This window comes from Leptosomus discolor, chromosome 16 (genome assembly GCF_034619465.1).
Source record: "Leptosomus discolor isolate bLepDis1 chromosome 16, bLepDis1.hap2, whole genome shotgun sequence".
In the NCBI taxonomy this organism is placed as follows: domain Eukaryota; kingdom Metazoa; phylum Chordata; class Aves; order Leptosomiformes; family Leptosomidae; genus Leptosomus; species Leptosomus discolor.
This window is the reverse complement of record NC_141406.1, coordinates 2,280,930-2,305,460: the sequence shown is the minus strand read 5'-3', so window position 1 is coordinate 2,305,460 and position 24,531 is coordinate 2,280,930. Positions and strand designations below refer to the sequence as shown.

Genomic DNA, 24,531 nt, shown 5'->3' with positions numbered 1-24,531 from the left:
AACTTAAGCAAGGGGTTGTTAGTAGAATAAACAGGAAGAAATGGAGCAATATCAAACCTAGTTACTTGAGAAAGTAGTTTTGATATTCGTAGCTAAAACTATATGAATTATCTTCCTAATGAAAATTTTATTTGTCCCACTGAAGGGGACTTAGAATTCCAGACTGAAAATGCAGCATGTGTAACATGCATCAGTTGGGTTATGGCGAGATGGCTTTTGGGTATGGTTTTTCTGTCATTTATTTCATTGCTTCCTTCCTCCTTCCCACCAGTACTGTCTGTGCAGTGGGAGGGTCAAGGTCTGCCCACAAGCCTGGTATCCTTTGGAACTGCCCCTAATGTATTTGTGTTTTGATCACTGGAAAGCTCTGTGTGTAAATGCTTCTGGAGAGGGGGGGAAGATGAGAAGGGCTGTAGGTGTGGGTCCAAATGAGAGATGGCAAGCCATGGGCTACTCTGTACAGGGCTTGTAGGAGGGAGTGGAAGAGACAGCTATGGCAGAAAGAAGAAGAAATGTTTGCACCACAGGGAAACGGTGTGTCTCTAAGAAGGTGGTTAAGGTTAAAAGTATGAATGGGATGAGTTTAAAATAAAGGATGGATCATCTGAAATAAAAGTGTTTCAGCAAACTGGGGCCATCCTACACACTGTTTAGGGCGTGGTTTATTAACAGTGAACACACTGGGCAACAGCTTCACTGAAAAGCCCTGTTCCTGCAAGTGTCATAGTGGCACCTGCTGTGTCAGGCTTGGGCTGGTGTATCTGTTGTTTGACACGTGGGAACCCGTGACTGTTCATGAGGCAGGCGTGTGAAATTAGAAATAGCTGCTTTGGTTTTGTTTCTTTCTGGCTTATTTTTCGTTTCCTGATTTATTTACTTTTTGCTTGTTTCTAGTGCATGAATAGTAGTAAAGTCTCTGATTCTGTTTCTGTTTTTAGGGTGTAATTTTACCTGTTGTGCTGTGCCAATGTTGTGAGTATTTTAAATTCATGTTCAGGCTTTTCATTCTGGGATGGTTATTTTAATTTTGCCTATTTTTTTGTTAAGTTTTTTGCTTTCTACCATGAGGCTTTAGTAGGTAAATATCCTGAAGATGAATCCTGGTTGTTCAGTCTGAGTAGGGTCCAGCCTCATTGCTGCTCAGGTCAGTAGCTCCTGCCCATTGCCAAGTGAAGTTCTTCTGGCCTGGACTCCTCTTCTTTAAAGAGCAAATGTTCAGCCCAGCCAATAACATTATGTAAAGGGCATTACGTTTTTGGATCTTTGGTTCAGGTAAGAGTTGCTGATGAGCACAGCCCAGCTCTCGTTCTGCTTCGGACAGTGGCAAGCCACTGCCAGAGCATGACACGCCTGAAGTTCTGACCTTTCTGCCATGTCCAGTGCAGTGCTTCCTTTGTCGCCGGCTTGTTTCACATGCACAAGGGGCTGTAGAGACTGCTGCCCCTGCAGTAGTTCTACCTGTGGCAAGCCAGCCTCAGAGGACATGGGGGTCTTGACTCGGCCATGACTTCCCCAAGGAACCGTAACTGCTGCTGACTTGGACTTCAAAGGATTAGCTTTTACATCAGATCTGACAGAGCAAGCCTGTGGACTGAAGGTGCTGTCGTTAAGACCAAAGGCTCTTTTACAGGGTGGATTGCAGGTGAGGGAGACTGCAGTCTTCCAAACCAGATTTTGTACATGTCTGGGTCCTGTTTTCTGATAGTGGGCAAACCTGCTGACCTCAGTAGAAATGGGCAAGAGCAGACAAAGTCAAGAGGCCCAGAGGAACCATGGGACTAATTTGCATGTCTTATTGCTATTGCCCTTGAGAACTTCACTGAAGTTCAGTGGAGTTTCTAGGCTTTCTCTAGCCAGCAGTGGATACAGCTGGTATCAAGAAGCTTAAGTGAGGTTCTCCTCATTGGTGTTTGAGCCTTGCTGTTATGCCTTTCAGCCTTATATTTCTGAAACCCAACCTTGAGAGGCTGGACTTCTTTGACCTGATGTGGATTGTGGGCATCGCAGACTTTATACTGAAGTACCTCACTATTGCATTGAAATGCCTAATTGTTGCCCTGCCTAAGATCATCCTAGCTGTCAAGTCAAAGGTAAGAAGAGTCTTTTCTTCTTTGATAGGCAGATGTTTGTCTTTGATAGTCTGATACCTTTACAACATGTTCGCAGTATGAAATATGGGTGGAAGAAGAAAAATAATAAAACATCTGATAAAACTTTGGCAGTCATCTGGGTAGTGAGTTTTGGGTTTTAAGCCATTGCAGACCTGAGCAAGGGTTTGGTAATACCCATGAGTAATTCAAGTGCAGAGAGAGGTAAGCATTGCTTGAAAAGGCATAGGTACTAGCAGTAACATAACTGGTTTTCTGGTTGGCTTTGTTCTAAATCTTGTTTTCTGAGTAATCTCTGTACATAGATATTTCTGAAGCACAAATCTCTTTATTTAATGGAAAGAAATTGCAAGTACTTGTCCTTTTGGCTTTCCGCTTGGGGCAAAGAAGTAACAGTATTAAATAGAAGCTGCTGATGCCATGAAAGACAGCACCAGTTCTAACCATGGGTGAAGAAATATTTTAACTAAATGGTTAATGTACTTAAATGTTTATAGAATCATACGGAGACTAGACCTAACTTTTGAAACTTTCTCACTACATTCTCTCTCATGAAATACCTTTTCATATTTTTTACTTTTACAGATCTATCATGCTGCCTCTTCCTCCGCTTAGTAGGGTCTACATTTCAGTGGCAAGTGTAGCAATGTGTATTATTTGCATTCAGTAAAGAAACTTTCTGGCAGCTGTTGGGATGAAAGGCACTATATGGATGCAAGAAATTATCATTAATCGCTGAAAGTCTCAGGCAGGGCGCTTAAGGGGATATCTAAACTGGGCATAGTTTTGCTTACAAATGACATGGGTGGCAGGGGAGTTGAGCAGTTTGTTCCTGCACAGCAGGGCTATTTGAGATGGTTATTAATTTATTTCTGGCAATTGTCCAGCTCTTTTTTTTTTCCTCCTTCTTCTATTATTATTATTTTATTTTGGGAGATTAATGTGCTGGGTCAGAGCATAATCCAGCCTGGGGAGGGAGGGAAAAAAAAGTGATGTGAATAGTCTTCCCAAGATAAATTGCAGTGTTGGAAGAGGTTCACAGCCTTTGCTTGCTTGTCTGAGAGCTATCCCAAGTACTCATTAATCCTTGTCGGGAGAGAAGAAAGAGAAGGGGTCTTTATTTGCAGCTACGGTGGGAGGCTGGTAAGATCACATCTGTCAAGGGCCTATAATGACTCGGAGCACAGATGCTTCATTTTTAATACCTTTTTCTGGATAGCAATATTTCTCACTTTTTTTAAGTCCTTTTTTGTCTTAGGATGTTGTTGATAGTCCCTTGACATCTGAGACTGCTGTTACCTACCACTATGGATCTGGATTTATTTTTTATCCCACTCTCTACACTGCATCCATTAAGCCAACTAGGGATGAGATCTGGTGTAACAAATTAAGCAAGATCAAACTAGGATGGGAGAGCTCCAAGAGAACCCCAGGATGCTGTAGAAATTGTAATTGGTAACCACATAGCTGAGCTCTTTCCCTGAGCCTGATGACCCAGCTTGCTTCTGCAGGCCAGCACAATGCTACACACCTTATTTTTCAAATGAGTTTTTTTCAAAAGTGAGCTTTTTCTGAGTTAGAACAGTTCTGCTGCGCTTTAGGCACATTAACTTTGACCAAATTCTTATCAAGTTATTTGCTATCTGCTAACTTAATACTTGCCAGAAAGTTATTCTCTTCCTCCTCATATGCTTGTAGTATTTTTCTGCTTGAAGCCTAGCTTGTAGTTTATGAACTTCTGGATGGCTGTCACTTAATGGGAGCAGGTAGCAAGCTGATGGAGAAATATAAATTAAACTCACAGAGTAGAGCTAGAGGATTTTTTCAAGATATATATATATATACTGAGAATTTTTCTGATATAACTAGTCAGAATCCTAGCCTCTGACTCCCTGTACTACAGGGCCTGATGTGGAGATTGCTGCGCTGTCAGGGATAGAGTTCAGCATAGCTGTGAATGGGATAAAGGTATTTTATCTGGAGCCTCCTTGCAGTACCTTCTTGATGGCAGTCAGTAGTAGATGACAAAACTTGCCCATGGATGGGATATCAGGAACTCTGATCATTCTGCACTCAACCTGCGAGTGGGCTCTTCAGATTTTCCTCATTTTGGAAGTTCAAAGGCACTTCCAAAGCTAATCTGGCTTTTCATGCTGCTCTTTGAGATTTTAGTCTTCTGTGAATACTGTATAGTTTTCACTGGTGCTTGCATATAGCCTTTTTGGTACAAGGCATCTCTGAACGTCCTTCTTTTAAGTCTCTTACCTCTCCATATCCATTGTGATTGGAACAAGATCAGATTCTTTTCTTTTACACATCAAAGTCTTCATATCTCCCCTCAGTCTACACTGTAGACTGAACACCACCAATTTTTTGAGTCTTTTCTCAGAAATCATTCAATCCAGGTATTATTATTCTCTTCTGGACTGTCTTCAGTCCCTCCTATTTTCCAGACCATTTCTCCAGTCTGTCAAGATGAGTTTGGATTATAATCTTCCTTTCCATTGTGTTTACAGCCTTTCCCAGTTTTGATAAGCCTACTCTGTTCCATCAAGATCATTAATGAAAACAGTGAAGAGTACTAAACTCTGCTTACCTCAGTTAGATGCATCTTTTCATTTTGATAGTGAAAGCATGAAAAATTTGGGCTGGAGCACTCAGTTCTCCCAATCTGAAGTACCTGGGTTATGTATTCCTTGTACGGCCCTGTCCCAGGAAGGGCAGCACTTGGTTTAGAATGACACCAAAAACCACCTTAGATTTATAGCATCAGTTTATGCTTTAACTAAGAAAAAACAAACTAAAATTAAAAGGCAGTAAAAGAAGTTTGTCGTTGCAATCGGAATACAGAGAGCAGTAAACGTGATCATGAGTGCTTGAAGTGTGAAGCCTGGATCCTGCTGCGTTACTAGGATACAACTAGCCAGAGTTCTCCAAACTTGAATAACTCAGAAATGGAATACCTCTGCAAGCAACCCCTCCAAAGAATGAGGGAAGACTGAAAATTTGACAAAATAATCCCAGATTTCCCAAGTTCCAAACCAGCCTGGAAAACAGAGGTGCCAAGAGAAGCTGTAAGACTACAATCAGGCTGGAAGGCAGGGAAAGAAGAGCTTGCAAACAGGAGAGAAAAGCAGGAAAAGGAAGGTCACCCCAACATCAGACTCCAATCTTACACTGCTGTGATCACTGAGAGTTTGGGGGAGAAGGAGCGTACCTGTGGCTAAAGAAGTCCCTTCCTCCCCCATGAGCTGTGATGGGCACATCAAGCTGAGCACAAGTTTTAATAGCAGCTGGGCTCATCATTCCTTTGGAAGGGGGGCTTGGCTCCCACCCTGCATGTTGAAGGCTCTCCATTAAAAAAGGCAAATAAGATCATTTGGTTCAATATAAAATGAATTAAAGTAAATTAAACTGCAGGAGCCATGTGGCCTGCAGAGGCTTCCATTGTTGTACGCACATAAATGGCAGCTTTTCATTTTCACTGCTAAGGAATGACAGCTTGAGGGGGGTGGAATTAAAAATAAGGAAATAAATAATAAAAAGACACAGTTGCCAAAGATTTCGTTTAGGAAATCCCAGGTGCCTGCAAGTCTCCCATCCCCTCCTCATGCTGTTGTCAGCAATCTAAGCTGGTATCCTGGAGAATGGAGTGAAGCATGGCGGGGGAGGGAGGGGAAGAAAACCAAACCAAGAGAACTATAAGAAACTGGTATCCCAGGTTCTTTTATGTACATCCCTATCTCTATAGGGGAGAAAGATACCAAGGTCTTAATGGCTGGTATATAAGAAGGGCCCTAAGTAAGAATTTTCTTTGCATGCTCAGTACAGATGTGCAGACAACTTACAAGGGGCTACATTTCCAGAAGACTGAAAATTTGAAAGAAAAACATTAATAATTATTGAAAACATAGGAAATCACTTTGAATAAATACTTGTCAGTTTTGTTTGGAAGCTGGATCTAGACATTGCAAATGAAGGTTTTTGTGGCATTGTGCACTTGAAGTTTTTTCTTTTTGCTGTTTAAATGGTGTCAATGGCAAGCATACAACTACTAGTCCACACTAGCACTCCAGACTCCTCTCTGCATCTATATGCTTGTTGGGTTTTTTTTTGGTCGATTGGGTTTTTTTGGTGCCTTTTTTTTTTTTTCCCCCAAAGTACAGTCTCATCAAAGCTGGTTGGAGAAACTTTACATAGTTTTGCACGGGGACTTTGGACCTGATCCCTTTTTCAGGTACATACCATGTTTTGTAGCATAGACTGTTAGAGCTCTGCCATGTAAACTGGCACGTTAAGGCTTCCATAATCCTTCTGAAGCTGCACCTTGTTCATGAAAGAAATATCAGAACGTCTTTTGCAGAAAGTAGTATGTTTTGGATCATTCAACTGAAGCAAACCCTCTAAAGGCAGTGTATTACAGTGTCAGTTGGTCTGTGATAACTCTGTTCTGTGAGTCTGAAGCTAGTAAGGCTGATTTTGAGTAGCCCCAGTGCTCTTCCATGTTCTAATGGAGCACAAGTATATCCACAGTTACTTTGGCTATCACATCACCACCTATTTCTGTCTCTGTGCACAGCCATCTATAATTAAATAGTTATTGTAAGAAAAATGAGCACTTACCTTATAATTATTAGAATTGTTCTGCAGCCTGCCTCCATCTTGTGTCAGAGCTCAGCTCCTAGGGATGCCATGGCCCCAAATCCTGGTGCCCAGCCTGTCTCACTGGGCAGACTGACCCTGCCTCCGTCCCATGACCAGTTGCACAAGTGACTGACACGTGCAGAAGTTTTACACTTCTTGAGCAACAAGCTCTCCTTGCACTAGTCATTCACCTAGAACAAGCCATGACATAGGACAAGGTCCATCCTTCTCCATCAGGGGAAACTGGGCAAGTTGGAGCAGTTTGCTGCTGCCAACATGTTTTCTCTAGGCCACAGCCTCTTCCAGAAGGTTCACATTAGGTGAGAAAGTGCCAGATGGAAGTTGTGTTACTTTTAATGGCAGCAGCCTTCTAATGTCCCTGCGGCCTCTCTTTCATCATGGGGCCAGATATTCATCAATCATTTAATATGAAGTTTGTGTACATTTTTTTTTTTTCATCCTGAGAAAAACAAGGGCTCTTGGAGCATTTGAGTCCTCTAGATGCTGGTCAAAACAGTACAGAAGCATTAAAACGGGCACTGGGAGTAGGCACATAGATGAGCTGTTACAAAAAAATATCTGGGTGAAGATCTTCCTATTCCTCGTCTGTGCTCTCTTGTACTGTGCAATGTGCAAGTTAATCCTGGTCTTCTCTGATGGTGGGGCTAAACTGGTGTTTCCAGATAGGTGATAGCCCGTTCTCTCATTACCCTTTCCTTGGTGATCTTGGATGCTGTTTGGGAGAACTCACTCAGAAATATTCACTTTTCTTGGGCAATAGTCTGAGTTTGATCCTCTAGACCCCCAGGAATTATGTGATGGTTCTGCAAAGACTTTTCCCTGTTGCAGCCTGGGACAGACGTGGTGTCCCAGAGTCAGAAGTGTGGGATTTATTACTTATGAAAGACAAAGACCAACTAAAGCATAAGACTAGATACTGAGGAATTAGGACTCTTTTCTGTGCCTCTCCCTGACACACTTTGAAAGTCACTGCTACTAAACTTTTTAAAGGAATCATTGCACTTAGGTGCCTTCCAAGTTTAGCTTTCCAGTTCAAGATACCCAAGATGTGACTTTCAGAAGTGCTATGCACTAACTAAAAATCTCATTTTCCCCTCTAGTCCCACCTTGGAATTACTCCTCATTAGTCTTGCATGGATTTTCACCAGCATCCTCTGTGCCACAATCCTGTTTACTGCTCCTACCCAACACTTTCTTATATTGGCAATATGACCTGCAATCTCAGCGGAGCCTGCTCTCCTCTGATCCAAACTGCCAGCAGGTCTCAAAAGTTTTTTCTAGCATCTTCCTGTTTCAGAATACATCCTAATGCTGCTGGCAACAGAACAAGTGAGACTTGGAACTTCCCTTGAGTGCTAATCACAACTTACAGTTGCCTCATTGCAACTTCTCTCACTTCTCTTGCATCCCATTTTAATTCCGCTGTGTAAAACCTTAGCATGCCTTTCTGTTTCCTTCTGTGGAGGCACAAATACACACTTATGCAAAGCCTTATGTCAAAAGGGACAAAGTCAATTTTTGGTTAGACTATGTGGGAATTAGCATTGCTTCTGCAGCTGTAATTTACCCCCTTTGGTGTGTATATGTTGTGATTCGATTTTTAATTATGCAATTCCATGTTATTCTTCCATAAGACTTCTTCCGTCCATCACCAGTGTATTGTGCCCCGCAGATGAAGCAAGGTGAGGTATCGAAAGAAGCATTGTAGAAACTGGAAAGTGCAGAGAGAACAAAAAGACTGTTGGAAGAAGAATGTTCTACAAGTTAAAGTTGAATGCTACACTGGAGAATTAAATTCCATCCTTTACTGTGCCAAATAATTCCTATGTGATTCTAGAAAAGTCATGTACAGCTGCAAACTGAAGTCAGTGGTTTAGCTTTTAATGGTAATGTGATCTATAAAATTGCTTTATAAAAAGTTTAATCCCAGACATCTCAGCTTGGACACCAAAACAACCTTACCTTAACCTTCGTCTTTCTGAGTGTCAAGTTTTCATTTAGAAAATGCAGAGCTGTCCCTTATGTCAGCCAGCGATGTGAAAAAGGGGGGGGTTTAAACCTTTTACTCTAGTGATGTCATAGAGAGGCTGAATAAATGTTAGTAATTTGCTGCTCTGAGTAGAGCTCAGATAGCATGAAGTGATAGGATGCAGATCTGCCACCAAGTAATAAGGATCACAAAATACTAAAAAATTACATGCTTAAGAAGTGCCACTTGCCCTCTGAAAAAATAGTATGTGTTCACATCATTACAGACTGTGTAATACTGCATGTACAGAAGAAAAATAGCAATTTTATGAAAATCCTGAGTTCTGCTCTTTCAAAATGAGTGCATGATTTAAAGTATAAAAATGGTCTTTGTGTGGTAAAGAGGTAGAGGAAAATGGAAAGTTACACATGAGTCATTGACTTTGTTTTTAACAAAGCGCTCTGGAAAAAAGAAAGGAAGCAGCATTTCACCGTGTGGTATCACAAGTCTCATCAGCAGAGTTGCTATAATTAGATCCACAGCACAGTCCTCTGACACTTGTGCTAATGAAGTGCTTGATAACAGTACTAGTAGACTGTCAGCTTCCACAGTAACTGACCCCACAGAAGAAGCAAGGTAAGCAGTGTACTTCTTTCTTTTTAGTTAGGCTTAACTCCAACCTATTGCAAGGGCTTGATGAGAGCACTTTTTCTGCTCTCTCCCTCTACCCTAACCGGAGCTGTAATTTGCCCTAATATCCTGTTTAATCTCTGCAGTCCAGCAAGCTGTGGATATGCTTGCTCTGGAGGGCTGGATCCTGCACAGTCCGGTCACCATTGGTGCTGGGCTCACCAAAAATAGTTTTTCATAGAACCATAGAATGCTTTGGGTTGGAAGGGACCTTAAAGACCATCTAGTCTGCCCTGGGCAGGGACACCTCCCACCAGAGCAGGTTGCTCCCAGCCCCATCCAGCCTGGCCTTGAGCACTGCCAGGGAGGGAGCAGCCACAGCTGCTCTGGGCAGCCTGTGCCAGGGTCTCACCGCCCTCACAGGGAAGAATTTCTTCCTAATAGCTAATCTAAACCTGTCCTCTTTCAGTGTGAAACCCTTGTTACCCCTCATTCTGTCACCACACCCCCTGATCCAGAGTCCCTCCCCACCTTCCCTGCAGCCCCCTTTCAGCACTGAAGGCCACTCTAAGGTCTCCCCAGAGCCTTCTCTTCTCCAGGCTGAACAACCCCAACTCTCTCAGCCTGTCCTCACAGGGGAGCTGCTCCAGCCCCCTGACCATTTTCATGGCCTCCTCTGGACCTGCTTGAGCAGGTCCATGTCTGTCTTGTGCTGGTGTCCCCAGAGCTGGAGGCAGCCCTGCAGGGGGGGTGTCACCAGAGCAGAGCAGAGGGGCAGAATCCCCTCTCTGGACCTGCTGCCCTGGGTGCAGCCCAGGATGCGGTTGGCTTTCTGGGCTGCAGGTGCACGTTGCCAGCTCACATTCAGTTTTTCATCCACCAGCACCCCCAGTCCTTCTCCTCAGGGCTGCCCTGTCACATCATCCCCCAGCCTGTACCTGTTCTTGGGATGGCCCCAACCCGTGTGCAGGACCTTGCGCTTGGCCTTGTTGAACTCCATGAGGTCTGCACAGGCCCACCTCTCCAGGTGCCTCTGGGTGGCCTCCCTTCTCTCCAGCGTGTTGGCCACAACACAGCTTGGTGTCATTGGCAAACTTGACCATCCATGTCACCGATGAAGATGTTAAACAGGACTGGTCCCAATGCTGACCCCTCATGAACGTGACTTGTCACTGATCTCCACTTGGACATCGAGCCATTGACTGTGACTTTGAGTGCAACCATCCAGCCAATTCCTTATCCACCAAGTGGTCCATCTAGCAAATCCATCTCTAAATTAGAGACAAGGATGTCATGCAGGACAGTGTCAAACGCTTTGCACAAGTCCAGGTAGATGACAGCAGTTGCTCTTCCCTTATCCACCAACACCGTAACCCCATCATAGAAGGCCACCAAATGTGTCAGGCACAATTTGCCCTTAGTGAAGCCGTGTTGGCTGTCACCAGTCACCTCCTGATTTCCCACATGCCCTAGCATAGTTTCCAAGAGAATCCGCTCCGTGACCTTGCCCAGCACAGAGGAGAGACTGACTGGCCTGTAGTTCCCCAGGTCTTCCTTTTTTCCCTTTTTGGAAATGGGGATTTGCTGATCTTGGAGCTGTTCAGTCTCTATAGAGTGTATTCAAGAGAAGATTCCCAGATTTATGTGGATTTTTATGAAGTAGGAAGAGTCACCTAACAGAGGCAGGCCTTGCCTTATTTCAAGCTGTTGTTCCAAGTCAGATGCACAGGAGACAATTATATTGTGCTTAATATAACACACAGTTTTTCCTGATCTTGATGAGAAGTAGGTGAAATACTTTAGCTGAAGTTCTCAGATGAACTACAGCTTGAAACAAAGATTTGGCTTTGAAAACTTCAACCTAGATAGCCAAGATGTAGAAAAGCTGAAAAGCAGAAGACAGAAAGGTATATTGAGTGTGCTTACAAGTGATGGGTGCCGTCTGCTATAAGCTATTGCTATCAGAAGGTTAAATTTTGCTGCTGAAGTTACAGGGAACAACCCTTGTTTTCTAAGCTTCTGGCTCAGAAGGAAGACCCCACTTCTGGTGCCTTCCTTTGCAGAATTACTTCCGATTTCTAGGCACTTTTCCTAGTTTAGGAAAGGGCTGGTGTGTTGCACTGATGACCAAGATGCCTGACAAGACTTACATTTCTGTAAACACTTGCTGTAGCCCGAGCTCTCTTCTAGATGCCACTCAGCTGTCCTTTTATTGCTTCACTCCTAGCTCTAATCCCTCTAAGCTTATCAACAGGCCCCTCTTAAATGATCAAGTGGGTGGTGTTAATGGGCTGGATGGAGAGATGCATCCATTTAAAACTTGACTTCATTCTTGTGAGGGTTAACAAGTATCTAGCTGCTAAGCAATCCTGATAGTTACCATTGAAAACAGAAGATTTGCGTTAGAGAATGGAATTATGAAAGCTTTGTAAACAGTGGAGATTGTGGTTAGAAAATTGAAATTGGTCACTTGCTGCATGTTCATTTTAGAGCCCCACTCTGCCGCTTGCAATTCCACAGCTTGTCTGGACCTCTAGGGCTGCCTGTGACCCATCTTTCCTTACATCTTGCTGTAGACTCTAGCGTTCTAGTGCCTCAAGAGCTTCTGTTGTAGAAGAATTTCCGCTTTGATTCTCCAAATGCTGCATCCACAAGTTCTGTCTGATGCAATGAGAAAGTAAGCAGTGACCTGTCCCAGCCCAGCCTGCTAGGGAAGCAAGGCTAAATAAAAGCGGATGAGTGAGAGCCTGCGGGGAGGAACAAGTCAGAGAAAGCAGTTTGCTGCCTTTAGCTTGCTGGTAGCTTTCATCAGAGCTGGCTGGGGAGGGGGAGACAGAGAACTGCCTGTGTGAAGGGAAGGATGTGACAGCATAGTCATTAGCAGACTGCGACCCTCTGTCACAGGGGCTCCTGAAATAAATGATGATTGTATTGAAGCATGAGGCTGGATAGAGACCTCTGTGCTAATTTAATAAATTGCTTGCATTTAGGACCCCAGATTGTTGCTGTTACGTTTTTGCTATGTGATGCCACCTGGGATTAACAAGGAGGAGGGGATGGGGGAGAGGAAGAAAGCAGCTCAGGTCCGTTAGCAACCACTGGTGTGACCTCACTCCTTGTCCCAGGGGGGAAATGAGATCATGAGAATGCCAGAGCTCTCTGAAGGATTCGATTTGTTCGGTACAGCAGGATGGCCTGCCGAGTGATCTCATCTCTGAGACCCTAGGGAAGGGCGCTAGCTGCTGCTGCTAGCCTCGTGGACTGCGGAGGACTTAATCCCCACTCCAAATCTCACCAATTAACAATTGACCTGTGATGACATCACTGATGACAAAACTAGCTGGGACAACACAGCAAAATTCCAGGGGAATTTCCCCTTCTCCGTGATCTTATCCAACAAAAGAATTTTGACATGTCAAAACCAGATCTTTCAGTCCTGATAATGTCATTGCAGACTAAGTATAGTTCTGGGCTCACAGCTTGCCCTGACCTAGTGCCCTGTCCCCAGTTCTCCCTTTTGAACAGGGTGGGACAGAATATAAACAATGCCTTGTTAAGACTGCGGGTCTCTAAATTACATACCCTTATTTAGCCAGCTTCCCTAATCTTACGTGCTTTACGATAGAAATTATGTGGTAAGAAAAATCCATTTCAGTTGTTGCACCTCATGGTTGTAGCAAGCCAGGATGGAGTTTGTTACCTTGCGTGTGTCCTTCAAGGAAGGAAAGCTTTCTACCTGGAGTAAGCATCAGAATGGCAAGGACAGCTTTGGTGAAGGTTTGCAAAGGTTGTTGCCCATTCTTTGAGTCTCTTTTGAGAGAAATGTTTCAACCAGCATGCTTCCCCCCTCCCTCCTTTTCTTCCTTAAGGTCCTCAGAAGGGTTTGGTATCTTTAAGTTTAAAAATGCCTCGAGGGTTTGTTTTTCCCAGTGCTAGTCTTTATCTGTGTACTGTACAAGAGCCAACACACACCTGAGTGGAAGGGGGAGGATGCTGGCAAATATATAATTAATTTGGTTCTTTGGGATGATCTAGAAAGTTGTCAGGATGACCAGTGCCACCTTACCTTTAATCCCTGTACCTTCAGAAAGGGTATAAGATCAAAGAGACCTACCTGTCTTGCCTTCCTTTTCTCATTATTAATAGTATCTACAACTTACATAATATTAATCCCTGTAAACCTTAACTTCTGCTGCTACTACTCTGTAGCATTGTCCAAATTATGGAACAAGGTGTATATCCATAACCTGCTCTAAAAGTTTAAGATTCAAAAGTGTAACAGCTGGGTAAGTGACAGAGCAAGAGGAACACTATGAAATGAAGTGATAGTTACTCTTTCTAGGCACAGAGTGAAGTGGCTGCAAGGAAAGCTGCATCTCGTGAGCGCTGGTCTTTGTGCTGTTCAACAGAGTGCGTGGGTGAACAGGGAGCACAAGCCCTATAAGCTTCAAGCCCTGCACCTGTTAAGTGCTCTTCTTTTGACTTCCCGATAATAACCATGTATTGCTTGTTTGGTCCTTTTACAGGGAAAGTTTTATCTGATTATTGAGGAGCTGAGCCAGCTCTTCCGCTCCCTTGTCCCCATCCAGCTATGGTATAAATACATCATGGGAGATGATCCATCCAGCAGCTACTTTCTGGGGGGGATCCTGATCATCCTGTACAGCCTCTGCAAGGTGAGTACCACCTCATTAATAACCCCTACAGGAGCTGTAGCAAGAACAGAGGAAAAAACCGCAGCTGAAGGGAACAAATAGACCTTTTGATTGTTGCTGTCACTACTCAGGAAGGGTTGCTGCAGCAGCTGGGGACACCATGTGCTTTAGTTGCCAAAAGCATTTTGCTTTGCCAGTATGTGGGCATGGGCGAGCTACAGGAAGATCTGTGACTGTTCATGTAGTGTTGCATCAGGCTGATGAAGTCATTGCCGCTTTTTAATACCTTTCTATAAAGGCTAGAGGAGAATGGGAGTGGAGTCTTGGGGGACCAGTACTGGAGGAGATGTTAGCTGTCTGCAGACTTCTAGGTGCAACACTGAAAGGAAGGTTGCAGACAGTTAAATGTTTCTGTCCAAGCCTGTCTGTCTCTCAAGGCAGGGTAGGTGCTCTGTCACTCACAGTACTGAATACAGCAGAGAGAGGGAGGGTCAGCCAAGTCCTGCCTAGGTAAAACAAGTAGTTTTGGCCCCCTTCTAGGCCCTGGTCTGGCTGATACAAGTCCAGAATCTCAGTGATGGACAAGAGTGATTAATGTTTCCTCAAAGATAAAAATGCTAAGAGCACAAAGTCTGCCTATACAGAGTAGGTGTGACTCATTTAGAAGAGTCCCAAGTCTGAGGTCTAGAAGTAGTTGTATTTTTAATTGTGTGTTGAACCCTGCCTGGGGACAGAGCACTAGCTGAAGCAAACAATGACATAGCTGGGTTATCCATTCCTCTGAGAAAGGCCAAGGGAGGCCAGCTTGCTGCAGCCCTCATACTTGTCTCTGCCTAGGAGAACAGGGCTATGGCTTTGCAGAACCAGACTGAGGAACGAAGAAGAGAGACTGTATCTGAGCTACAAACAGCTCAGAGGGTCTAATGGATTGCTGAGCAATACCAAATCATACTATAGCTCTTATGCAAGATGTGGCTGCAGTTGCAACCATGTGTTATATAGGAAGGGGGCAATACAACCCCTGGTGTCAAGGAATTTACGGGGTTTTTAAGCAAGAGAGGCAGGGGAGGTCATGGGAAGTGAAGTGACTTGGTCACAGCAGGCTTGTGATCAAGCAAGAAACAGAGCAAGCAGTGCCAGAATAGAAGGCACATAAGACCAGCCTAGTTCCCTGCACATCCATCCATCCTCTCAACTGCGTGTTTCCTGCTCTTTACTGTGTGCTGTGGGAGAGGATTGTTGCCCCTTCCAGAGATGCCATTGTCTGGATCTGCTCTAGGCAGCAGTATCCAACCCTTCCATGCCCTTCTGGCTTGTGAGGTCAGGTGAACAGATCACAGTGACAAGGACAGATTTCAAGTGACCTTTCTGGTGTCCCTTCTTGCAAAAGTTACTCAACACCTGGAAAAGGGATGCTTACCTGCAGTTCTACATGCCATTTCTTACATCTGGAGAAGTTCTCAGTGTGGAGAAGCAGTGGGGACCATCTGCTCCTTGGAGGAAGGGGAACCACACGCAGGAACACAGCTGGCAGGGTAAGGGCCTCACCAGCCAGGGCCCAGCCCTGCAGCACCCAACAAGGCAAGCAGGGCGATAGCTAGGTTCAAAGAGTCCACATCTTCAGGTGGTGAGGCAGGTCCAAGGTAAAGCCAGAACATCAATCCTCAGGTCTGGTGAAGTCAGCCGGGGTCAGACACAGTCCAACAACTGCAAGTCTCAGCAGTCTCCATAGCTAGGCACAGACATGGCTATGGCTGAACTGGAAACCAGCACCTGCATAGCACAGTTCAGCTGTGAACTGAGGCTTCCAGGGCTGAGCTTAAATAGAGCTCCTGGGCCCATGGGCAGGGGTTGTGGGTGGAGATCCCAGGTGAGGCTCGCCAGGGCCGTGAAGGCCTGCTAATCCACTCGGCCCTGACACAGACGTGCAAGCAGTTCTTTGTGGGTTAACATCACGTTTCTGTACTCTGAAGCCTTTACAGGTAGTGTTGTGACGATCCAGGTGATTGAAAAAGCAAGTTTGTTTTGAAAAGTTCCACTGATCTGTTGTTTAGAAGCTCCATGAGGAGAGGACAGCTATTTACTGGCCCTGACTAGAATTTAGGACCAGGACTGTGGGGCACACTTTTGTAAGAGTGCCTTGGCTACAGCCTATGCCTTTGACATGCATGTTTCTTCCTTTAATTCATCTGGTTCATCAGAGGTGTAAGTGGAGGGGTAGGCCAGCTGAAGCGTGGTAGCTCCAAGAACATGTCCCAGGTCATCATGTGGCAGCTACTTAGTACCTCAGATGAGTCCAGGTTAGGATTAGACCTCTGCACGCTGGAGACTTTGCTTGGAAGTGAAAGAAAAGTGGGAGCACGCTCTTCCAACGCGGATCATGAAATACTAGGTGTGTGCATCCCATTTACAGTCACAAGAGCTGCAGGTCTAATTCCTTGCCTGAGACACTGAAAGTATACCCAGAGGAGTCCACATTAGCAAAGCCACAAACCACATTAGAAAAACCACAGAAGCCAATTTGGCACTCAGACCTTCTGTGCTCCTGGCAAAAATCCAGGGCTCAGCTAGGGCTGCATCCCCTTTTCCTACACAAAAGGCAGGCTTGACTTTCAGAAGGTTGTATACAGGAGCTGTCTTGGTGTCTCTGTCTGGACTGTGTGAACATGACCCTCTCTGATTTTGGCAAACAAATCCCAGATGTTCACCAGTAAGGGCATCCAAGTCATTTTTTCCTATCCTGAACAGAAGCACTCACTGTCTGTGAACCCAATTGTTGCAATGACATTGCTAGAAAGGTGACTGATGCAACATAGACTTCAGTGCGAGGGGTGATAAATGGAAGTTAGGCTACTGAAACCTGCATCTTTTGGGGGTACAGGAAACCCCAGGGGAAAAAAAGATTGAAGGAGGAAATGGACTGGGAGAAGAGGAGACGTCAGAGCCAGAGCAAAGGCATCAGAAGTCACGCCGTAAGCAAAGCAGCCAGGAAAAGCTGTGATTTGGACTGTGGGAGAGAGCTGATCCCTATCCTCGTCAGAAGATAAAAAGTCCGTAGCAGTCGGCAGCCTCAAGGGCTAGTTGCTGACTGGGTGCATTACTGGAAGGACCCCGGGAGCCTTTCTGCGTGCTGACTGGAAGCATTATTGGTGCCTTCATTTGATTCCACATCTATTGCACGATGATCTCATTGGCATTCCCTGCAGTGAGCCCACTTAATCATGCTAACTGAAAAAAAAAAAAAAAAAATAGAAAGCCAGCTCCAGGCATTCTGGTGCCTTTGTGCTGCTGGTCCACGACAGCTCTGCCTGCTCTGCATCCCGTCTTCCCCTCCTCTCCTTGCCGCTCCTCTCTCACTCCGACAGGCTAGAAATGGAAAGGTCCTGTTACATCATCTGGCCCTTCTCCCCGCTAAGGCAGGGCTGTTCTTTGCACAGTCACTTTTTAATGTCTTGTCTCGTTCGTAGTGTCTTTTTCCTCGTGTTCTGCCAGCAGATAGGGAAGATGAAGCTGGCATACGGGATTAGGTTTTCAAGCTGGTTTCCCTTTTATTAGTAGTACCTTGTCTTCACTTTAAGAATGCTGAGTGTCTCCTCACTTGCTCAGCCCCTTGATATTTGTAGGCAGTTTATTATCTTTTCCCCCACTTTTGTACTGCTCAGCCAAGCTGTAAATATTTGTATGTCTTTTAGTCTCTTTGCAGAAATCATTTTCTGCAGGCTCCTGTTCTGCCCATCTCTGAACTGCCTTTAGTCTTTAATGAGGAGCCCAGAGTGAGCACTGCTCTCCAGATGCAGTTAGACCGTGTTTGCTGGCCAGTGGAGGGAGAGGGAAAGAAAAGGACCTGGTGGTGTCCCTGCTGTTGGCCATCTTTGGGCATCTGCAAAGTACCAGGGTGCTGGAAACCTGCTCCCTTCAGGGCATTTGGAGTTTCTCACTCTTTAGGTGGATGGGAGCAACTCAGCCTCAAGTCCTGCTTCTCGTTCCTCAGGCCGTTCTTCTCTTGGCAACATCTAAGCACTGCACTCTGCTAAATCACTCTGCAGCAGGACAGGCAATTCCCACTCCTTCTTTCGTAGTATCATCTGGGCCCTGAAGTGTCAGGCTGTGTGGCAGAGCCACCCAGCCCTGGAAATCCCCCTTTTCCCCAGAGGCTGAGGAAATCTGTTTTCTGCCTCTTCCACGTGAAAAGACTGCCCTTCCTTCCCTCTTTCTCAAGCTAGCCGCAGGGTTTTCTAACCTCGCTTCTGGGCTTCTGAGGTACTCAGTTCCCAGGGTGGGAACGGGTCCCTGTTAGCCCTTTCCTACTTAGGGGGCTGGGCAATTTACCCTACCGCAGCTCCCTGGTTTTTATCTCCTCTTTCTTCCTGTAAAGTCCCTGATTTGCAGTCCGTTGTTACCAGAGCTTTCTTGGCTTCCCTTCTGCGCTGTCAATTTACGTTTATCACGTATGTCATGATCACCATGAAATCTTTTTTGGCACCACTGTTACTTAGGATCTTTGTTCCCGCCGAGTATCCATTTGGAGGCGCTGTTTGTGAGTTTCTGGACTCTACACACACACACACGCATCCGCACACACCCACATTGGGTGAAAAGTATCTAAGATGGAATGTCTTTATTGCAGTCTTTTGACATCTGTGGTCGTGTGGGAAGTGTCCGGAAGGCACTGAAGGTCCTTTGCACCCCACAGGTAAGTAGTCACACGTATTAGAGCTGGTTCATGGGTGGAACTTTGTTACTACTGAATGATGGAGTTGAAAATTGTTCAGTGTATCAGGATCAGAGAGTAAAATAAATCGTTGTTGCATGGCTGGATAAGCTGTTATCTCGTCAGGGATGTTTAGAACCTTTTCTGGTACCTGCCTTGTCCCAGCTGGGGTAAGAGATTGTCGCTAGGCTGGTCTCTTCTGTCTGAGTGGAAGCCCTGTGTAATATGGGTTAATCCATTGAGGCCAACACTGCAAGCAGCTGACGAAACTTTGTAGTGCAGAGTGTGAGAAAGACTGTAGATAGAAGTATGTAGTGCCTGATGGGCAGTGACATTAAGAGATCCTACAGCACACAGACATTATCCCAGGCATCGCTGATACGGTACTGACATGTAGAGCTGTTGCAGTGAAATGCTGTAACGTACATTTTAAAATGGGAGAATCAGACCATGGAGAAAAAGAACATAAACTCACAGAAGTTTGTTAGAGCTTGCCTTGCTTATTCTGTGGGCTTGGGCCAGTTGTTTTTCCTCAGCATGTTTCCATTTCCCCTGTCACAATAGGAGAAGCAACATTTACCTTCCGCATGTTTAAAAAGAGAAGTGGGAAGCCTGTGGGTGCTGCTGCTGTTACTCTTTCTTCTGTTGTCTAACTTGCTAATAATAATACCTCCCACTATCTAAACACCTCTGCAAATGATGCTGAATTAATCCTTTCAGCTCCCTGTTGAGCTCATTAAATTTCATTATCATTGCTCCACAAGTGGAGGCACTAGAAGATGGAGTCAGCTCGAGGGGAAAACAAAACAGAGAACGCAGCGCTCCAGACACCCTCTGTTCTGTGCGCTGGTGCCCAAATCTCCCGTCCCCATACACAGTGACACAACGCCGGTGTCCTTCCCAGGTCGTGCAGGGAAATGGCTGTGAAAACCAGTATCTTACGTATATGCTTAGCCACAAACCAGCTTATCTTCAAACCCTTTGACACGGGGATTTTTTTCCCATCTCTCCCTAACAGACCTATGGAGTTCGTGCTACCAGCCAGCAGTGCAGCGAGGCAGGTGACATCTGTGCCATTTGCCAAGCAGAATTCCGGGAACCTTTGATCCTTATGTGCCAGGTAAGACCCCGAGCTTCCCACGTCAGGTTCCCCCATTGGCATTCCTTTGGTTGCCTTCTGCAGCTGGGGAGAGGCACAGTTAGCCTAGGGGCTTCTAAAATGATTTGCTGGGTCTTGGTGTAGGTCCCAGTGGATATTTGTTGCCCTCTTCCGGATAGCCAGTGATTTGTGGTAGCTGAGCTGCTCTTTAGGGGCTGATCGCAGCTAGCTACGAGATGGAAAAGACCACCTAGTAGTCCAGGGACTGCCAGTTGGCAGCCCAGATCTTGGATCTAGAGTGCAAGACATTTTTATCTGGCCCTGGGAGAGACTGGCTAGTCCATAGGGCAACCAAATTAAGAGCCAGTGCTATGAGAGGGGCGTAGATCCAGAACGAGCCTGGTAGGGTGCGTGGAGGCTGCTGCAGCACCGGGTAATCGCGGTCTGGCCTCGGAACACCTGGCCAGGAATCAAAGTAGTTCTGCGTGTGGAAGTCGGTCACCACTGGGAATTGTCCTGCTTCTCGTTTGGTAAACGCTGGAAAACCTAGAGCCTAGGAATGGCACGCTCTGAGTAACATAGTGGTCCTCATCTGGTGCAGGTGAAACCCTTCGAACACACCGTGCTGCCGTGGGTTCTGTTACGGTATCAGAGGGCAGCTGAAGGCGTTGCCTCGTGGCGAGGCTGGTGGTGCTTCCCCAAGATTTTCTCTTTAGGTGCTTTTGTAACAACTTTGTCTGTTGGGGCTGAAGTTCCGCGCCGTGGAGGCTGTCTGTGGGCCACGTGTGGGTGCGTGCAGGAAAACCTCAGGCAGAATGATTCAGCCATTTCTGGGAATGGAATCGGTGGGATAGATGCTCTCTTGGGACATCAAAATAAAGCTCAAGAGCCTTTTTCTGAAGAGCATTAAGGTTCCCATGCTTTAGAACAGGGTTATCAAATTAAAGCAAGTAGGTCTCCTGTGCATCAGACGCCTCTTACTATTCCTGTGAACATCTGTGCAGATGTTATCAAGCGCTAAGCCCCAGAGAAGCTTCGTACGTGCTTATCAGCGCTGAGATTTTGATGAGTAACATTTCTGCTGACTTCTGCACGTGTTGAGGAGGTCTCAGCTTCTCATGGCTCACAATACTCTCTTCTTGCCCTGTTCCTGCTCTTGCAGCCTGGGGTAGATGGGGCTGTGTGATGGACAGCCGTCCCTCCTGATCTCTGTTTGTACCCATGGCAGCCCGGAGGGAGAATCCTGTTGTGCCTCAGTGTAGAAACGAGAGGAGAAGATAAGGGGTGATGTTTATAGAGAAGGGGAAACGGGGCCTGCGAAGCTACTGGCTAGGGCTGGGTGGTGTGAGCAGAAAAAAGCAAAGCAGTAAGGAGTCGAGGGGAGAAAGGGGGTGGTTTGAGCTGAGTAAAGACGTGTAAAATAACCCCGGGAATTGAGGATGGAAACAGGGTGGAGAAAACCCTCCCAGCTACTCGTTAGCGCAAACGTCCTAGGTCGCCTTAATGTTTCTTTCCATTGCTGTATTAAGAAACAGGGTAAGGTATCATGAGCTTCAGCAAGCTGAGGTACTAGTGATGCTGGGATTTGGTTTTCATATCACGTGAGTACTGCTAGTCAGCTGCACTGTCCGCCTGAACTTGAACCGTTACCGGCTCCCGGGGCTGTTGTGTTGAGCGTGCACCCTTGTGACGGGATTGGACCTCCTGCCCTCACCGTGATGATGCCCTTTTGTCTCCACAGCATGTGTTTTGTGAAGAATGCCTCTGCCTCTGGTTTGACAGGGAGAAGACCTGTCCTCTCTGTCGTTCTGTCACAGTAGAAACCCTGCGTTGCTGGAAAGATGGCACCACCTCTGCTCATTTCCAGGTGTATTAAAACCAGCACGTGCTGACAAATGCAGTAACGTGTGCGGAGAGAAGAAAAAGCTGGGAACTCTGGTGATCCCATGCCCCTCTTTAGTTGTCTGTGGTTTTGTTGTCTTAGTCTTTCTTCGAGCTCTGTTTCTCCAGGAACCACAGAACAACTCTTACTGGCCAGAAACTTTATCCTCAAAGGCAAGAAAGATATTTTTATGTTATGGCAAACTCCATGGCTAAGCTACAGCCAAGATTTTTTCTTGAACTTACGTGGTTATAAACTGCCTGGGATGTTTCCTTTTTTTTTCCATCCTTTTAGTGTAGATAATTATTGCGTGCATAAGGCAAGCGTACTGAGAATTGCATGTCTATAACCTGATACACTGGAAAAAAGCTGTCCTCCTCTGGCTCAGCCAGCGGTGAGATTTTTCACATTAAATAGCTTCCCTGAATCCCTAACTTCGTAGAACTGCACTGTTGCTGTTTTACTACCTTTGCGAGCTCTTCCAAAACGCTGCTTCAGAACCTCGAGCCCCAACTTCGTTTGGGGTTGGAGAAACATCATTTCCCAGCAGCAGAGTTTTCGCAACTGATTCCACAAATTGCACGTGTTGTCATCTGAATGAAATCGCGGGGAACTCGGGACAGACCGTGCTAGTGAAGCTGCAGTGACACTTGCTTTTCTTGGGAACGTTTTCCCCCTTAAATTTTCATGATCGGACTTTCTGGTTTCATTGCGTATGGGGAGAACAGTGGGAGGCCAGGAGAGAGTAAAGTCAAGCTGGATTTGTCTAGGTGAAAAGGGAGGGTCCTAACCAAGAGCATCTCCCAAACTGAGGTGTCTCTGCAGCGTGCTCCTCAGCGCAGCCCCTCGAGGCCAGGCTGACTGCCTTTAAAAGCCAGCGCCGCTCAGCAGCCAGAACCTGCCCGGCTCCAAAACCAGGAGCGACGTGTCTGAGCCCACCCAGCCCTGCTGACCCCGCAGTGCTGGGGCGTCGGCCTGCAGGGCCCCCCTGGAGAGACTGGGTTTAGTGGGACTTGAGGGCAGAGTTCTACGGAGGCAGCCGTGGTGCTTCAGGAGCCAGCCTGGTTTGCGCGGGAGCTGGGGAATCCACCCGTGAGGGGGGAGACCGGACCGCAACACCTCCGCTTCGGGAAAAGCTCTTCGAGGAGGGCCCTTGCGCTGGTGACAGGAGAGCTGACGCGCATCGTGTCGCTGCCACTTCCATCTGCTGAGGTGCTGCAGGGGCTGGAGCTGGAGCTTTCACTGAACAACCTCTGCTTTTTGCTGCAGCCCAGAGAAGGGGCCTCGAGGCGCTGGTGGCATCTTCCATGCTCGTTGCTGTGGAAGTGGCCGTCGGGTGACAATCCCCCTCGAGTGGATGATCGGGGAGCACCGTACCTGGGGGAAATGAGCCTGTGTGTACGTACTGACTGCACTGGCTGCCGCCTTCCCCTCCTGCTGTGGAACTCCACAGGGAGAAGATTTAAAGCAAATGGGAGCTAATGGTAACAGGATTAAGGCTCCGCATTTCTTTGGAAATAATAGTTCAGGATGGCTGGAGGGGCAATGATGAGAGACAGAGCCTGAGCAGGGAAGTAGTCCAAATCTGGCTTGAGAGATACGGGGAAGCGGAGGAGGAAAAGCTTTACTTTCCAAAGCAAAGTGATTTGGGTCTTGTCAAACAGATCCCGTGGAAGTGGAGAGCTGAGCCAAGGAATCCGGTGGCTGTCTCCAATGGGAACAGCCTTTTGCGGATGGGGGAAGAGGGTTACGGAAGGAAGGAAGGAAGGAAGGAAGGAAGGTTTTCAGTGGGCGTAAAAAACGTTGTTATGTACGATGGTCTGGTGTATTCACCAGGAAAAGGGAAAATCACTGATTCTGTGGGCAGGCAATTTATGAAGGGTTTCAGTGTCAGTTTTCAGTGCAATGCCAATGAATTAAAGGGTCGGTGGTATCTGCTTTCCAAATATTTGAAAAGCCACTTCTAATTCTGTTTTTTTTTTTCTAAATGCTCCTGGAAAACGTATTTGGAGAAGTGTATGAAAAGGTCGAGATGAGCCTAGCACTACAGGTAGCATTGGGTGCACAGTTTCAAAAGAACCATTTTTTATTTGGTGATAAGGCAGGCAGGCAATCAGAGGGAAAGTACCGGCAATATTTTTTGCCATTCTTAGAGACCTTTTCTTTACTTTTTCTTTTCTTTACTGAATGGTCTTTCCCAGTGTCGGTGTAAGAAAGAGGGGACTCTCATCGTCACGTACTTGAAACGCTTTTCCACAGCCCACGGACCCAGAAGGATCACCCAGTGACACTTCATACCAGCGCACAGCGGACGAATTGCCGCGTACCTCGCGTGTGCTTGGTACCCACCTAAGAACCCCCGCACCAGCACCATCATTTCCTAAAGAACTGCTAGCGCTGAATTTTTCTTTTGCCCCATCTCAGTGATCCCTTCTTGACTTTTGCTTCCCCTCGCTGCTACCAGGCAGCTTCCCGGTCCCCGTACGGCAGCCTGGCTGACGGCCTCAGCGGTAGCTGCCACCCGCGTGCAGTAACCCACCACCGCGCTCCTGCCGCTGAACAGCCCCCAGGGACGTTGGTGGCGGGGTGACCTCCGAGACAGGCGGCTCCTGTCGCTACGCGGGTGGCTCCGTGACAAAGCGCGGCGCTGCGGTCTGCACGGGAGGCCGCCGTTGCGGGACGAGCCTGTGTCTGCGGGGGCCTGGGTGCCCGAGACTCTGGGCCATCCAGCCCTCACTTTTCTGTTAAAACCGGTTAGTGCTTGACAGAAGGTGAAAGTTTATGCTGTGGGTATTTATTCTACTGGAAACGT

The 24,531-nt window shown here is 46.4% G+C and overlaps 1 protein-coding gene across 3 annotated transcripts in view; it reads left to right on the top strand.

Moving 5' to 3' along the window:
- Positions 1 to 22,153, top strand: part of RNFT2 (ring finger protein, transmembrane 2) — a 29,365-nt gene extending 7,212 nt beyond the window's left edge. For all 3 annotated transcript variants that reach the window (XM_086474137.1, XM_086474134.1, XM_086474136.1), the window contains 5 exons: positions 1,937 to 2,090; positions 13,899 to 14,048; positions 18,655 to 18,720; positions 19,757 to 19,858; positions 21,579 to 22,153. In XM_086474137.1, coding sequence (XP_086330263.1) covers positions 1,937 to 2,090; positions 13,899 to 14,048; positions 18,655 to 18,720; positions 19,757 to 19,858; positions 21,579 to 21,713 — 607 coding nt within the window. In that variant the 3' untranslated portion in view covers positions 21,714 to 22,153. The remainder of the gene's footprint in view (positions 1 to 1,936; positions 2,091 to 13,898; positions 14,049 to 18,654; positions 18,721 to 19,756; positions 19,859 to 21,578) is intronic.
- Positions 22,154 to 24,531: the final 2,378 nt, after the last annotated feature.